The sequence below is a fragment of the Ambystoma mexicanum genome, chromosome 6p (assembly GCF_040938575.1).
Source record: "Ambystoma mexicanum isolate Mex_15411 chromosome 6p, UKY_AmexF1_1, whole genome shotgun sequence".
NCBI lineage: Eukaryota > Metazoa > Chordata > Amphibia > Caudata > Ambystomatidae > Ambystoma > Ambystoma mexicanum.
The window spans coordinates 1,218,001,534-1,218,019,335 of NC_090935.1; the positions used below are offsets into that span (position 1 = coordinate 1,218,001,534).

The 17,802-nt window shown below is 44.4% G+C and overlaps 1 protein-coding gene across 1 annotated transcript in view; it reads left to right on the top strand.

The window, feature by feature from the left end:
- Nucleotides 1–17,802, top strand: part of FRMD3 (FERM domain containing 3) — a 924,195-nt gene that overhangs the window by 639,536 nt on the left and 266,857 nt on the right. Inside the window, exon 4 of the mRNA XM_069625881.1 lies at nt 6,956–7,034. Within this exon, the coding sequence (XP_069481982.1) occupies nt 6,956–7,034 (79 nt within the window). The remainder of the gene's footprint in view (nt 1–6,955; nt 7,035–17,802) is intronic.

The following is a 17,802-nucleotide window of genomic DNA, read 5'->3' on the forward strand; positions in this document are numbered from 1 at the left end:
GCGGAAACAGGACTGTCATAATGGGGGAAACCCCGCTGGACTTGTTCAAAGTTGGGGGAGTTTACAGTTATCGGGGGGAGGGAAATGGGGTGTTGATATCAATGTTGAGATTTTGAAACGGGAAACACCAAGACCACAGAGAAGCTTCACATACAACGAGCCAGCAGCTAGACCTCAAATGTCGCCTGGAAGCGTCGCAGGACCGCCTCATGCTCATGGCTGACAAGATCAAAGTGATGACGTGGAACGTCAGAGGTATGAATAGCTTTGTTAAACAACACCGCATCTATGCATACCTGAGGCGGCGCAGGATTGGGGTCGCTATGCTCCAAGAGACACATCTAACCCGGAATAAACTGGAGACATTAGCCAGGACATGGCGGGGCACCCTGATTGGATCCTCTTACTCCTCATATGCCAGGGGGGTCCTGATATGGACCATCCCCTTCAAGCTGATAAGCACTAAAACTGACGACGAGGGCAGGATGGCACTCATACACGGCTGCATTGAAAACAAGGAACTATGCCTAATCAGCACCTGCGCACCTAATCACGACGCAACAGCCTTCTTTCACTCCCTGTACCCACGCCTCACTCCTTATAGAGACAATATCATGATTTGGGGGGTGGACCATAACTACACCCTGGACCCCCTAAAGGACAGATCAGATAGCAAGCACACCCGTCCATCCCCCCCTGCCAAGATACTATCTAAACTCACTCATCAGCTATTGCTCCTGGACCTATGGAGAGAATTGCACCCTGATCAATGAGAATATTCCTTTTACTCTCCACCCCACTCTGTTCACACTAGGCTAGATTACTTCTTTGTAAGCCAAGAGCAACAAGCTATGTTTAGTGATGCACAGTACCTGCCGAGAGTACTGTCAGACCACTCCCCGCTGGTGGTTACCTGGGAAGTATCCCCACCCAGGCCCCCGGTGCCTACCTGGAAGCTTAGGACCGAATCCCTGCTAGATGTGGCCTTTCGCAAGCATATAAAAGACCGCACCAACGAATACTGGTTGAGGAACTTGAACAGTGTGAAACACGTGAGCACTGCCTGGGAGGCATACAAGGTGGTCATGAGAGGCGAGATGATTGCAGCTATAGGAGGGGCCCAAAGATCCATCGTAACCTCGTTGGAAAGCTCTGAAAAGGAGCTAGAGGAACTGGAGAACAGTGCCAACTCAACCTCTGACCCTCTGCGGAAAATAACCGAGCTAAAGCAGGCCTGTCTAACACACTGGGAATCCCTGGGTAAATTGAGTTACGCCAAGCATATTGAGAGGACCCATGCCTTAGGTGATAAACTCGGAAAAATCTTAGCCTGGCTTTACAAGAGGGAGACACCCCGAACCCCCATTTGCCACATACTCAAACCGGATGGCACCACTGCACACACCCAAGAGGAAATTAACTCAGTCTTCTCCGAGTTTTATCGCAACCTGTACTCTGAGTCCTCACCCCCCACTGACACTGAAATCATCATTGAGCTACCCAAACTAGACACACAATCAGCCGAAGCCCTGGATGAGCCCATTACCTCGGATGAGGTAAAAGTTGTCATTAGATCCCTACCATCCGGTAAAACCCCAGGCATGTATGGCCTCCCTGGAGAGTTTTACAATTCATACGAAGAGACCTTGGCCCACCTGCTGACCCAAGTGCTCAATGAGGCCTTCGAACGCGGCACCCTCCCTGAATCCATGAGTGAGGCCATGATCATCCCCCTGCTCAAACCCGTAAGGACGGAGCCGACTGTGGCTCATACAGGCTCTCTCCATGTTAAACATGGACAGTAAAATCTTAACTGCCCTTCTCGCGAACAGACTACGTAGAGTAATTCCCCAACTAATCCATCAAGACCCAACAAGTTACGTCCCAGGGCGCTCCATCACTGAAAACCTGTGCAGGCTACACCATGTCATTTATAGCACAGAACTAAGACCCCAAAAATATGCCGTCGCATCACTAGATGCCACCAAAGATTTTGATTTGGTGCGGTGGAAGTGGCTGTATGCCACCATGGTAAAAATGGGGACAGGACCAGTCTTTTTGAAATGGACCCAACTAGTCTATACTAAACCAACCGCCAGGGTTCGCACGAACAAAACATATTCCAGCAAATGAATGGGATGCCCACTATCTCCCATGCTATATATCATCGCCAACAAACCTGTGGCTGCTTACCTTAGACAGGTATACGCAGACAGAGGTATCGAAATAGATGGAGTGACCCACCTCGTCTCCATGTATGCGGACAACACACTACTGTACCTGCATAATCCCAAACACCTCCTGCCATACATTCTTGAGACCCTAGACGGTTTCCACAAATGCACGGGAATCCAAATTAACAGAGACAAGCCTTGTATCTACCCCCTCGCAGCCCTACATATTGAAGATTACAGGTCCCTACCCCTCCTTGATCGCCAATGGCAAGCGACGTCCTTCAGGTACCTGGGAATCACCATACACCGGAACCCGCACACTGAACATATCCTCAGCACGGTCAGGGCTAGGGACCCCCTCGCAAAATCTATGGAATTCTGGAGCAGACTCCTGCTCTCAGTGGCCGGACGGGCAGGCCTCCTCAAGATGGTGGCTCTCCGCCGCCTCCTTCACAATTTCACTAACGTGCCCTTCAACATCCCCCCTCATTCTTCAAAAACATAAATAAACTTTGCAGGAGTTTCCTCTGGCAGAACGGCAGGCATATAGTAGCGTTAGAAACACTCCAAAGACCCTATGAAAGAGGGGGAATGAAAGTCCCCAACTTTGAACTGTACTACCTAGCCAGCCAGCTGAGGCATGTGATGCGATGGATGGACGACGAGAGCACAGTGGACACTCGACTCCTCCAACCCGCCTTACTCCATCTTCTACTCAGAGACCTACTCTGGACGCAGAAGAGCACTACACAACACTGCCCATACATGGCCAAACTGGGAATCCAGCTCTGGAAACGGGCCTGCAAAATGTCGGAACAACAGACCCATTCTCACCTCAAATTCCCATAGCAGCAATTATGGCGAAACGAGCATGGGTACGTCAAGAAGTGCGCACCCAATGGGAATCCTACGGAGTAGCCACGCTGGGAGACTTGGTTCATGAACAAAGGACCTTAACTTTTTCTGAACTCAGTGAGGCCACAGGGCTACCTATAGGACAGTTCTTGCTGCATGGGGCAGTAATGCAAGCCATGGAGAGCAGATGGCCCGATGCTGCTAACCCTGCAATGGAACACGAGACCATAGAAACTATGCTTAACACTGCAGACTGAGGCCATGAAACCTCACGACTCTACGAGGCCTTGTTGCTAAGCACGACGAGAAACAAACTCAAATGTAAGGTTAAATGGGAGAGTGAACTGGGCCTCGTATTTGAAGACAATGAATGGGAAAAGATAACCCATTATCACAAGAAAATCTTTGGGAATGCCTGCTTACAACTCATCCAACTGTACATTAGCAACAGGGCCTACCTCACGCCAGAAGCCATCTCAAGATTCAAGGATGCTGGAACTCAGGTGCGCCCCAAATGCAACGGGCCCAAGGCTGGAATGACTCATATGTTCTGTGGTTGCCCAGTAATAATGGGTTTCTGGACTCAAATAACAGATAGAGCTGCAGAAGCGGACGTTGAAGTTGAAGTCTATAGCCCTGCGGCTTGTATATTAGGCAACTACAGACGCAGCAGAAAAAACAAACCCCTCAATAGACTCAAAGATCTGATATATATCACTGCGAAAAGACGCATAGCCATGGGTTGGAAAAGCCCTAAATGGCCAAGCGAAGCTCAATGGTGGGGAGATCGGAGCATGGGAAACTGCAATTCAAGAACAAAGACTAGACTCCAGCGAAGAACTACAGCGTTGGGTACCGCTGCTTCACCCCAAAGCGCCGAACAGCGCCTCAGACAGAAGTAATAGCCCTGGCTTGTAAGCGGACATGAAGGTCACTGATGGTCTGCCCGTGGTCTTGGTGATGGGAGGGAGGGGCGGGTGGGGGGGGGGGTTAGACACCAGATCTATATTTGAGAATGTCTTATTGATCATGATTGTGTCTTGTTACATTGTTAAAAAAACCAATAAATATATCTTTAAAAAAAACAATGCATTTTCCAGCAAGATTTCTGTCAACAAGACACTCTTGACCGTTCCTTCATCTTGATAGTCCGTATCCAATTTAGCACAACTAAGTGAAAGCTAAAACATGGCGCAATGCTTGTACTTTTGTAAAGATAAACTATTAACTTTTAACCTACACCTAAAGCAACTCATGCTAAAACTGTTAAAATACATATGGCGAACTTGTTATTTAAGTTGTGCAAAAAAACAACGTTTAATTTACTGACATGTTTTGTGCATGAGTTTTACACACTATTAAACTAACGTTTTTTACTTCAACACAGGAACTCCAAACCTATGTTGCTATTTTGACTAAATACAAATAACGTTATAGACCTCAGGAGGGATCGCTATCACTTGGCATAATAACCCTTCTCCTTTTTATGACCCATGGCTGCCTCCCCAGCCACAACTCATGGACCAGTCATTATCCTGTTATAATGACCCATCACACGTTCCATGAAGCTGTATTGTTACACCATTTAGCAGCTGAAGAAATCTGTTCTGGAACATGTTATACAATTATATCTCCTCCTCTTCCTCTTTCCCCTCCTTCTCCTACTCTTCTTCCTCCTCCTCATCCTTCGCCTCATTCTCCTCTTCCTCTGCTTCCTCTTCCTCCTCCTCCTCTGCCCCTTCCTCTTCCTCCTCCTACTGCTCCTCTGCCTCTTCCTCCTCCTCCTCCTCCTCCTCCTCCTCCTCCTCCTGCTCCTCTTCCTCTTCCTTCTCCTCTTCCTCCTCCTTTTCTTCCTCCTCCTCACCTTCCTCCTCCTCCTTCTCCTACTCTTCTTCCTCCTCCTCATCCTTCGCCTCATTCTCCTCTTCCTCTGTTTCCTCTTCCTCCTCCTCCTCCTCCTCCTCTTCCCCTTCCGCTTCCTCCTCCTACGGCTCCTCTGCCTCTTCCTCCTCCTCCTCCTCCTCCTGCTCCTCTTCCTCTTCCTTCTCCTCTTCCTCCTCCTCTTCTTCCTCCTCCTCACCTTCCTCCTCCTCCTTCTCATCCTCCGCCTCATTCTCCTCTTCCTCTGCTTCTTCTTCCTCCTCCTCTTCCTCTTCCTCCTCCTCCTGCTCCTCTGCCTCTTCCTCCTGCTCCTCTTCCTCTTCCTCCTCGGGCCAGGCATTCCTGGGGAACTTTTACACCAAGCTTTTAGGAGGTGAGAATGTCAGTGCTTCTGTTGGACTGTGGTCCAGATGTATTCTGTATTTTTGACCGCTTTATAGGTACCTAAAGGTGAATGTGTTAGCAGTGAATGCAATCTATTTTGAAGAGAATGCAGGATTTGAGGAGAGGCCAGAACACTGACAGCAGGCTAGGCATAAAATGATCAACCTCTCTCTTGCCAGTAATGAGGCAGGCTGCAGCAATCAGAGTGGCCTTGAAGAGCAATGGATCTAATACTTGCTGGCCAACTTGAGTGAATCCCAACCTAAATGACAGGGAGCGCATTGCTGCACCATAGCATCTTTAGGTGTTCTTAGACAACAGCAGAGGCTTGCACCTCAAGCCCATACTCTCAAACTTTCCATATGGACCTGGAAACTGAGCGAGGGATCCATTCTGTGCTTGCTACTATAAGCCCAGACCCAAAATTAAATAGGTGGGCAGATAGATTTGTGTTATCAAACGTGTTTGAATGCTGTGCACTGTAAATCTGTTTTTATAAATTGTTCCTGTCAAAGAAGAGACAGTGGTATGGGTTTTGCCTAATTACTTGGGCCATGTGTGAGCTCAGAGAACACTTACATGCTGGGGAAAGTACGGTAATATATACAACTGGCATCTTTACCAGGCCAGGATTAAATATATGTGCTTGCTCCCTTTGAATCTAATTGTAAGGCGTGTGTTTCCAGTATCACCCAGGCCTGTCACCACCAAAAGACTTTTAAGTGCTACAAACCGGGGGTATTGAAGGAGGTGGGGCACGTCCTTTCTTTTTTTTCAGGACATATGCCACAGAACATTGAGCAAATGGAGAAATGCCGTCAATGTGGAGTATCAAGTAAAGGGCCTAATGTTTGACAATACAGTGTTTTTAATATAACATTTTAGTGAACTGCATTGCCTTTTTTGTCAAAGACAATATAACGAGAGAAAACGTACTAACGAAACTAACTATAGAATACGCATGGTGAAATCGATCAGTTTGTCTGGAGAAAAATCAAGTAATTGTACACTCGAACATTTAAAGGCAAACTGAAGATATAGGTTCATTTTCATTTCCGTAGCCTCCATAGTTACACTGACCTTTGGGACATTAGAATATGTTGCATAAATAATACCTTGAAAGAGATTACTTAGTATGTCTATCATGAAAGCCCAGTTATTGCTCCAATTAAAATAGGTGAGTAGTTTCCACTAAGAGAGTGCCACCCAGGCCCCATGAAAGTTCTTTGCCTCCATTTTGAATTTGCTCAGCATTCTCATTACAATTATACATGACGCACTTGCACCTCACAGTTGTAAAGAAAATAAAGACCCTGCCCCGGCAGCCATTTGTACCTGCAATTGGATTTATGGCCACTTTCCTCTTTTAATTTTTTATAGGAAAGCATCATCATTTAAGAAAGAATAACATCAAACCTTCAGAAACTGTGAGGTGGAAAGGCATGTATAAAATGTATTTTTGGTGACTAATGTGCGGACTAAGCATATGCTTCGAGCTCCCCCGTCATGCAGTTTGTTTTTATTTATCGCGCGCCTGCCAATGCAGATCTCGATCATCCAGCAGGCTGTTCTGTAAATGTACTGACCGGCTCTCATGCAGTATCATCAAGGCCATATTTTGGCTGCCGCTGACCTCATGCTTTTTCTTTATAACGTTTCAGCTCATCCACCATATACCATGTGCTTTAGAGTGAAATTCTACCCGCATGAACCCATGAAGATTAAAGAAGAGCTCACAAGGTATTGTTTCTGTTGTGTGCATTTGGTGTGCGCTCGTCACAAAGCAGAAGACTGTGCATTTGATTGGATGAAGGACCATGGCTGGGACAAGCCGAGGTCCTAATTGTATGGCAACAGACAATGCATTCACATTTGAGAACTAAAAGAAAAGTAGTACGTTGTTGCACTGTCACCCTTTTGATCTTATCTAGGAATGGTGGTCAGTCAAAATCTCGAAAACAAAATCTCGAATGACAAAAAGCCCGAAACAAAAATCTCGAAAAAAAAAATATCGAATTTTTTATTTATTTATTTATATATGTTTTTGGGGTCAGGTAAGTAAAAAAAAGGGGTAATATATAAAAAAAAATGAAAAAAAGGGGGGTTGGGGGGGAACCCCCCCATTTTGGAAAAAAACACATTGAAAAAAAAATTCGATATTTTTTTTTTCGGCCTTTTGTATTCGAGATGTGTGTTTTGCTTCAATTTGCCTGAAGAAGAACGCTGTGCCCTCTGTCTGCATCCTCAGTCTTACCGCAGAAATGCTGGAATTTTACTTCAACATATACCTCGTAATAGCCTACAGTTCCTTGCCCCTTAGCTGCATTTCTTGAAAGCGACCCCAGGAAAACAGGAACCTCTTTTTCATGAGTGCAGCATATCTTGTGAATGCTCATACGCCTCAAGTCATCTCCTGAGCTTTCTGCATTTGGCACTGCCACCATTACATCACTCGAACCACTCTCTCCTTACCTAGTTGAAGAATGCACTGGAAATCCTTGACCATCCTGGAGCACAATCATGACAGGAAATCCTCCAATACATCTTTCAAGCTGTTTCTCTCAGTTACTTCGGGTAGTCCTAGAATAGGCATTTTGCTACTCTTGGGAAATTGTCCAGGTCTTCCATTTTTGACTCCATATGTCATAAAGATTCTGTGGAAGGCTGAGACTGAATGAGGGAAGGGAGCTTGGACTGCACTGCGTTCACCTGAACTACTTGTGTTTTGAAGCGTAGAAACGAGGCATCTTGCTGTCTCAATTTTCTCCCATGCATGCTGCCGCCCAGGTGCCCGAGCCCTAGCAGACACTGTTACCTTTCTTGTCTGGCGGCCACCACAAACACTTCTTAAAGCTCCAAGCATAGGAGACACTCAGATTCTCCAGATTGGTTGTGCCCGTAGGTGTTTGGGCAGGGGTTAAGGAAGTCAATTGCGCTTAGCCTGGCCCTTTGGTGCCATCAGCGGTGCAGTGCCTTGTGCATAGAACCCTCTATAGTTCCTGTAACACGAAACAATCCATGTGGTTGTGTAAAAAGTTCCTTGGTACTATTTACAGTCTCATGTGGCATTCAGGTCGCAGGATCCCCTGTGACTTACATCGGCAGGTGCATATCCCCCCTCGATCTGCCTGGGCCTGGATCTTCAGGTCTCTTTCTCCCAGAGCGGGGCTCATCCATCCCAGCTGTCCTGTTTCACCAAAGAGGCTTCCCTTTCCCTTTCCCTGCATCCCTCTGCTTTCCCACCCCCTCTCCCAACTCCCAGGAAAATCCCCCTTTAAACCTTCAATGCAGGTAAGTCGAGCTCCGGCTCTTTACTGTAACTACACATTTTACCGAAATAAGTAACATTTTCCAAATGCAAGTCTCATTGTTTCAGGATACTTTCATATGGATTCTTTAAAGGTGCATGCTTTCTATTACAAAAGAGTAAGAGTCTATTACAATCATCGCCAAAAATATGATGACATTGTGCTAAGTGCATTTTATTTAAGGGAATTGTGAAAGTGTGCCTTAATTTCATTAGAAGTCTACCATTTTTAGAACCAGTGGGACTTTTATTGTCATTGTGGTAAACCTTCCATGTTGGTCAACAGAGTTCCTTGGCATTGGATGCTGCAAAGAAAATGGTGGCTGTAGTTGTGGGGATGGCGGGTGGTGATATTGCCTGGTGATGATGTGTGCAGTGTGCAAGCATATCCTATGTTCGTGTTCGCTCCCGTTCAGCAGAAACCATCACAAACAGGAGGAAATAGCTGGAATTGAAGCACCGCGCAGTCGCGCACATCCATTCAGCATATTTTGGGTCAACAATATCAATACGTTTTACTTGCGAAAATTGATGGAGATTCTCAATCAGCCAATCGAAACCTTATTATGATAAACTGTTGGTGTCCTCGGTACAATTGTTTATTGTGACCCAGCTGCACACAGATTCAAGAGTCACATGCTCAGGTTGCTATTAATGTCTTTATTTTCTTGAATTTTTGCTAGTCGGTTTTACCTGACATGTATTTATTTATTTACTGCATTTATATAGCGTGCCTAACCCTTAGGCATCTGGGCGCTTGAGTTTAAGAATATGGTTACATTGCAAACTTCATTGTACAGTTACATAGTTGATAAGTTATAGTATTGACACATGCTTATTCTATTACATTACTAGCAGTGTTTATGGTTACATTTCAGGCTTAGTCAGTTTCAATACATTCTTACATTTAAGTTCCACGTGCCGGCCTTGTCAGCAGAATAGGGACTATTGAAATATTTCTAAATAGTAATTAAAACAAATCAGACCATCATAAATAAGTAAAGGAAACATTGTAAAAAAAAGGCAATTTGAAAAAGTACATAATGTGTTAGGTGGATGTTTGCTGACAGTCGGGATGCCCGTTGGAATGTGTTGTTGAGTTTCCAGTTGTGTCTGCCAAGAGATTACTTTGCACTTGTGGTGCAGGCTGACGTAGACCTAACACCCTCTCCCACTGTGGAGTGGAATAAAAGGGTAGCATCTGGACCCGGCAAAAGCTTGTGTTGTGTGGGGTGCGCGTGCCAGTAGTAGCGGTTTGAACACTGTGACCCAAGGGAGAGAGTGGCAACAATGCAGACTTCAAGATGATGCAGGCTAGATCAATGCGGTGCAATGAAGGAAGGCCACTTACAGGAGTGGTGGGTTTTCATTGTAGCCAGTTCGTGGAACTCCGGGACGTAGCCACATAGTAAAGGGCTGTGTGAAAAACTATGAACGCAGCAACATGAAAAAGTGAAATTCAGCAAACACTGGCAAAGTGCACAAAGGTGAGGATTATTCACTTGCTGCTTGCTGTTTGCTGCTTGCTCATCTCACCTGGTGGCAGCTGTGTTTCCACGGTGAGCAAACATTCTATGTGTTCAGAGACTCTTCCTGAGGCAACCTCAGATTTTGTCATGTGGAAATGCGATAGACAAAGAACTGAATTGCTTGCAATGCCCTATTAACTTATTTTAAACTTATTTTATAAACAGCATTTTTGCCACAGATTTTGCCACCTGGTGACGCTTGAATGGATAGAGGTTACTATTACCCAATTTGATGGTACTCACCTTTGAAACTGGAAATGTTGGAAGGCTCTTTTGGAGGCTTATTTGGCCCACCCTGGAATGAACCTCTGACCTGTAGTGTGAATACAGATCTCAGCCAGAAGGATGTACCCTGCTAGAGCCCTCTGTCCAGCTACCTGACATATGAAAGGTCAACCTCACAATTTGGCATACGGCCTGCATTAATGCCCTTTTGGTAGGTCGTCTTCTAAAATCACCTTGAAGTTGAGGGCACAGAGAAAATATTCTGCAGTGCCAGTTCACCCATACTCAGAACCAGTGGCGCAGCCAGCGCAGGGGTAGGGCGTGCGGTAAGGTAAGGCCACACCCCCAGGGATCCCCCTGGTGCCCAGTATGCCCCCAGCCTCCGCTGGAGCCCTATTATCCACCCCCCTGGCACCAAAAGCTTCCTCTGCTACTGTTGTGCACAAGGGTTCTATGTTAAAAAAACAGAAAAAATCAAACAGGTTTTTTTGGTCGAATTCCGAAAATAATTTTTTCCCACTATTTATTTTGATAATCAGAAGGGGAGACCCCCTGCAACCCTGTACCTTTATTTATACCCTTCCTTACCCAACCCCCATCGATTTATAAAAAAAAGGGTAAACATAAATACTGGTGACATGTGACCAAAAAACCTCAATCTTTTCAGCTTCGTTGTTTTCTGATTCGTTTTTTGGGGGGATTACCGTGGGCAAGAGACAGCTCACATAGGAGTCGCTGCCAAAGGATGATTCCACTCATTAGGAGCAAGCAGTGTTTTGTACCCACAAATGCAACAATGGCAGTTCTGAGCCCCTGCTCGTGCGCCAAAACCGTGCTCTTGACTCCCTTCCAACCAAGATGTTCGCTGTGGCTGGTCTTCCTGGTTCCTAAATCCAGACACGTCCTGTTGGTGTCACCTAGTGACTCCAAACTGGGTGCCATGATCATATGCTGGGGGAAAAAGAAGAGTGTTAGGGAAAGGTTCACAGTGGAGGTCTGAGTAATGGGAAAAGAGAAGAAAGATTCTGCCAGCATGGCCGTTTAAGGACAATGACAGCCGAGTTTACTTATTTAAGAGCATGCTCTGTTGAACAGTTGCTGGAAATTGCATTGTTCTCTTGCAATTTCATAAGTTCAAAGAGTAGGCACTGCCTCCCCAAAAATGATTTATATAATTTCTGTATAAAAGGAGTCTTACGAAATGTATTTCAATTTCAAAGTCCTTTTACCAATAAACTTAACAATTAATTCCAAGTGGCCCATCAGATACCCCACAAGTACAAATGTACAAATGTCAACCTTTCCTTTTTTATATAGTTAGTCTCTGACCCATGGATCTTACACTACAACCAGTGCTCCAGATAGGGTTTAGAAGTGGGAGTATCTTACTCCCCCCTATTTATAGTTGGGGAGTAAAATGATTTTTTAGGGAATACAAATGTAAGTCGAATTCCCAATGAGAGTATTTTATAAGTGAATACAAATGGTTCAATTAGAAAACGGAAATGTTTAATGAATAATTATTTCTTTGCAACTAGGTATTCATGTACTTTAAAAGATGCATGTTTACTTGTTCCAATAAGGCAGTTATAATAGTAGTTTCTTCCTCTGGTACTACCTGGACTACTGGTCCATACATATCTATGGAGCTGTTTGGTGACAGCAGGGGCACAGGGTTCTATTTGTCCGTTTCCTATTTTTTTGTTGGGAGTATCTTTACTCCCTATTTTTATTTTTGTGGAGTACTTAACTATTTTTAGGGAGTAAAACTGGCTGATACACCCATTATCTGTAGGGCTGACCACAACATGTCTTATTTCACAGAACCTGCAATACTGACAATATGGCAAGAGCGATTCAGGAACCCGCTATAGGCTCAACTGAAGATAGGTTCTCAGGGTGGTTCACTGCCACGGTAGGTGGGGCTTTTGCTCACCGGTATGTACTGCGCAGCACTTAGGGTATCAGATATTGGCATAGGGATGACATGGGCAATGGCATGGGGGGCTGTATTTCCATATTCCCATGGCTTATGCTCTACGCAAGTACAACCCTGGCCTCAGTCTCTCGAGACTCGCCCCCCACCCCAAAAAAAACAATCTATTTTATTGAGCCAGCAGAGACCGGGCAAAAACTGCCCATAATAAGATCAACGTATAGGTGTTTCTTATCTTGTTTTATCCTGGAATACAGCAGGTCTGCACAAGGTGAGAGGAAGAGATCCCCACCATCGCAGGGAGTAGAGGCCCAGAGTCCATATCTAAAAGGAGGAGCAGAGGTCAAAAACCCCTAGGGTTATATATAATATAACCCTCGGGTTATATGATCATTGTGCAAACTGTGGAGACAATGCACCCTGCCAGTCAAGATAACTGCTTAATGCAAACGGCCCGAAAGATGGGAAAACAAGCTGATTGGCCCATTCCCAAACACCCCTTTGATTGCTTTTTGTAATCCCACTATTCCTGGATCCTACTTCCCTTTGGATACATCTGCCAACATTGGAGTGTGGTAAATTACTTTAATATGGGCACCAGCGACTAACTATTACCCCACGGCCACATGCCCTCATTAAATTAAGCAGGTTCTACGAGTTGTCTTTTACGTTTCTAACTTTGAGAGGGAATGCCTAGTAATGCAGGACTTGGTTGCCTGAAAATGTTGAAAGGGAAGAAGGAATAAACCACTCACCACAGGTTCTGCATCCTTTTAAATCCTTAACCCAGGGATGGGCCCTAACCCATAGTGATAAAAATACCCATTTCTCACCCTTTCCACCGGCATGTGTCTGATCCAGAAAGCATTGTTTGTCTAACATGCAATGAGCCATACAGAGGATATCAAAAGGAGTGGGCATACAAAAAAACCACGGCCGCGTCCTTTCAACCTGCAAAGTTCTCTAGGCACACTGGGGCATTTGCAGGTTTGTGGGGAGTCCCTACCAACAAGCAGAAGGGAATCTACGTGAACCTACTGAATTTATTACTGCAAGGTCGAAAACCCTGCATGTAAAATAACACATTTTAGGTATTTGTAATGTGGGGGAAACCCCCTGAGATCCCACCCACTTTATTAAATACTCCTACCCAACCCCCATCTATTTTTGGGGGGACATTCATTGTTTTCCATGGAAGGGTTTCTACCTCGCAGTAATAAGATTCAGTATTTTGTAGTGATTCCGCAGTAGGTGGGGCTGCAGCTGAGCGAGTGGGACTTCCTGTCATACAAAGCCTGCTACTGGTAGGCAAAGGCTCCCACTGACTGGGATTTTCCACTGGCAATCACCAATGGCAATTAGACACAGTGACAGTTTTATGGAGGAGTTCCCATGTAAAGCCCACCATTTTCTCCACCAGCTTAAGGTAGCAACACAGTGTCGCTTGCAGAGAATGGTGGCAATTCTTCCCAAAATGATCTGCTTTTTGCTTTTCTTGCTGTAAGTAATTCTTCTGGTTGGCACCCAGGCCTCCACAGAGACATCACCAGAACCACAGATTGGTGCCTACTGGAGAGTACTTCAAATGGCCGCCTCTGAGACATTTATGATCAGCAATCGATAGGACCGCTGATTGGAAAAGAAGCTTTTATCTACATCCTCACAAGTCACTTGTCTTTATGCTTGTACTAAGCTCAGCCCATTCCAGTTTCATGCCCTGATAAACAATTGGAGCATGGTTAACCTGCCTGTAGTTCTTTCTGCTCATGACATGAGCCACTCGACTCTTTACTAAGTCGATACTTTTCTTAAATGATTGATCGAATATACCTTCACGGGTGATATTTCTTCTCTGTGCTTCAATTCTTAGCGTTTGCAGGAAGTGTATTTTCCTTACTGATCACTAAAACCATAATCATAACACTCATCAAATATACCACAGTCTCTGTACGCATGTTTTGCATGAAAGATGACCCATACTTCATGAAGTGAAATGAAAGGTACAACATTAGTGATCCACATTAAATGTTCGAAATATAGCTACTTTTTTAAAATGAATAACTCAAACTTTCCTCATTCGATTTGGGGAATTCTTGTTGAATGTTCCAGTTCCCAAAGCAGCCCATGGCAATGCCACACAGGATGATAATCTAATTAGTCAATTTTGGAAATATAGGTCCTGAACTCGTTCTAACAAAATTGAAATGTGAGCGTTTTTGTCACTGCTTCTAACCCCTGGTGTGCTAAGGGAATATATTGCTCCTAATGTACATAAGAATGTATAGACAATACAAAGCCCCAGACTTAAACGTTAACAGGGGTCAAGTCCTAAAAATTAAAGTGGGGGAACTCATCAACAAATGCAATGGGATGTGACATCACCAAAAATTAGCATATCAAGGTGAAATACGCACATTTCATTGAATCGGCTTTGCATAACCACCCAAATTGTGCAGGACGAATTGCATTTCCCTTTCATAAAATCAACACACACACAAAACCAAGAGAGGATATTTTCTTTTAATAGTGTTTTGAAAACGTTAAAAGGTGTACATGTTTTAAACTCCAAGAACCAATACAAATGTTTTCCCTGGGACATGCAGTACCGAAATGGGACATTTCACCCTTAGTTGGTTGGTATTTTTCTTCAGGTTATATAGTGCAGTGGTGAAGTGTCCTGAAGTTTTTGGTTTGATCCACGAGGTTGGTTTTAATTCATAAATTCAAAGGGGACATTCAATGTTTCTCATTTTAGCTGGGGGGACTGAGTCCACCCTCTGAATAAAGTGGGTGGACTCCGTCCCCCCGCGTGTACCCTCGACTTAAGCCCTGAACGTTAACCTCTGAACACTTTCATGGAATATCACCACATTTCTAATTAGCCATATATTAAAGTTGGTTGAATTTACTGAAGTTTCATATGCAATTTCATTAGATTGTTTTACAAATATTTTCCTTTTGCTGCATGCGACTCCACAAATGCACAAGTACTGAGGTTCACAAAATCAGAGGCAGGCTGCGGGTGCACAGGTCATGGTCAACAGGAGAAACAACGGTGCCAGGGGATGCGAGCCGAAGAGGTACATCTTTCCCGCCTTACAGGGATTTGAAAACCGCGCAAGTCCTGGATCTCCACAGCAAAGGGATTCCACAAATTGGCGCTTTGAACCACAAATCTGATATCACTTCTCTGCCAAAAACTGGAATAGGGAATTATGAAGAGGAGCTGATTAGAGTCGCATGTGTGTAGGTTATGACCTTCTCATCTAAGTAGGATGCAGCCAGTCCATACAAAGATATCAACTTAAGGCAGATAATATAAAGGAACAGCCAACCTCACTGGCAGCCAATGGAGAAAGCAGCGAAGCAGGGTGCTATACCCCCATTTTCATTTGCCAGAAATGATATGGGCTGCAGCATTGAGGACAATTTGGTGGAGATCCCGGAAGTAGGCGGAGGTCCTGATATACAGGGGATCTACTTGATTTATTGTCTGTGGAATATTGTGATGCGTAGTAATCGGGTGATACCATGTACAGAGGGCATTGGCATTATCCAGTCCAGAGTTGATCACACAGGCTACGACATACGACACATCATGGAAATATGATTGAATATAAGGATGAATATAGCACAAAAATAAATCCCCCAGGTTACAGAAATGACCTGAGCACCTACTCTGAGATCAGACTGCCACAGCAGGACTCCACGATTCTTGACCCAACGGGAAAAGATTGTATTCAGCCCATACAGTCTAAGAGGAAATTGAATATTTTTCGGGTTGTTCATAGGATGGCCAGGGTTGAGAAAAAGAATCTCAGTCTTAGACTCACTTGGCTTCAGTCTACTGAGTGTGAAGAATTCCTATGGAGCTCCGACATGTAGAAACATCTGTGTGTCTACATAAAAATAGGAAAGGCCCTGGTCCATGAGCAAATAGAAAAACCTTCGGTTGTAGATATTAAAGAGGAGAAGGGAATGGGATGAATGCGCCAAATCCCACAAACACCAGATTTGAATTTAAGGTGCTGAATGTCTCTCTCTGCTCTGAATTGGAATGGAAATATATAGGTGCAAACACTCAGTTCAAATGATTATCTCCCTAATATTAACATTTACATGTATTTATTTGTATCGCGCAACCAGAGGCCCGGGGGCATAGGGGCACTATAAGATGGTGGAATAAAGAAGGCCAAACATTCAAACACAATACAGGAAATCAACACTGACCGATAAATTAGTAACAGAGAGGTGAGTCTAGCAGAATAAATCAGTCTTTAGTTTCTTTTAAAACTCTTTCAGGGTTTTAATTAATTTCTCTCAGGTCAGGTGGGGTGGAATTCCACTGTTGCTGCTGTAGGGGCTGCAACATAAAAGGCCCTTTTGCATACAATGGTAAACTTGAAACTAGGCACCACCAGCAGATTCATGTTATTAGATCTGAGAGATTTCAGAGCAGGTTTCCAATCTATAGTTTCCACAAGATATTGCGGATTGAGTCTGTTCAGGCATTTAAACATGATTATCAAGAAGCAAAATGATATTCTTGACTCTATGGGAAGCCAGTGGAGATTTTGTCTTGCCTCTGAAATATGATCAGAGTTTCTTTAGTCCCATCACTGCCCTACCCACACTATGTTGGATTATTTGAAGTCTTGCACAGTCACCCTTAGTGCTCCTAGCTAGGAGACTGCTCCAATAATCGAGTTTGCAGCCTTCAATGGCCCTGTCCACTGACTCACAGCTCTTAGTTGTGAGAAATAGGCGAATATGCGCTAACAGTCTGATATGATAGGCTGCAGATGACACAAGTGAGTTAACTTGTGCTTGCATGCCTACATTTTGGTCAAGATACATTCAAAGTGTATTCACTTTTTGTTTTGTTACAATTTTACAGCCAGCTACCTGGAAATACTGGTATTCTGATCCCAGTTTTTTCACTGGAGTGTTGGTACCCATTACCATGAGTTCTGTTTTTTCACTATTGAGGGCAAGTTCACTTTTTAGCATCCACTCATCAATTAATCCATATACATCATTAATAGTCTGAGTATATTCTTCATGGGTTCCTGATAGGCTCATGACAGACTGTGTGTCATCAGCATAGTTAGTAAAACATATGCCTCTTTCTTCCAATAGCTGGAATAAAGGAACCGTGAATATGTTGTATAAGGACGGCGAGAGATATGCCACCCGAGGGACGCCATATTGCAGTTGGATTGGACTTGCTTCTGCTGTACCACTGCAGACCCTGGTTGACCTATTCTCTAAAAAAAGACGTTGTCCATGCAGCTGTATTATCACTGAAATTAACCACACTCTTGAGTCTTTTGATAAGTAATGTGTGTTCAACCAGGTCAAATGCAGCAGACAATTCCAGTAGCATAAGCAAGGATGTGTGCCCCTTGTCTATATACTGCAATATATTGGACTTGAGATCTAACAGGGCAGTCTCGCTCCCGTATCCTGGTATGAAGCCTGATTGCCACTTGTTCAATGTATTTAAGTTGG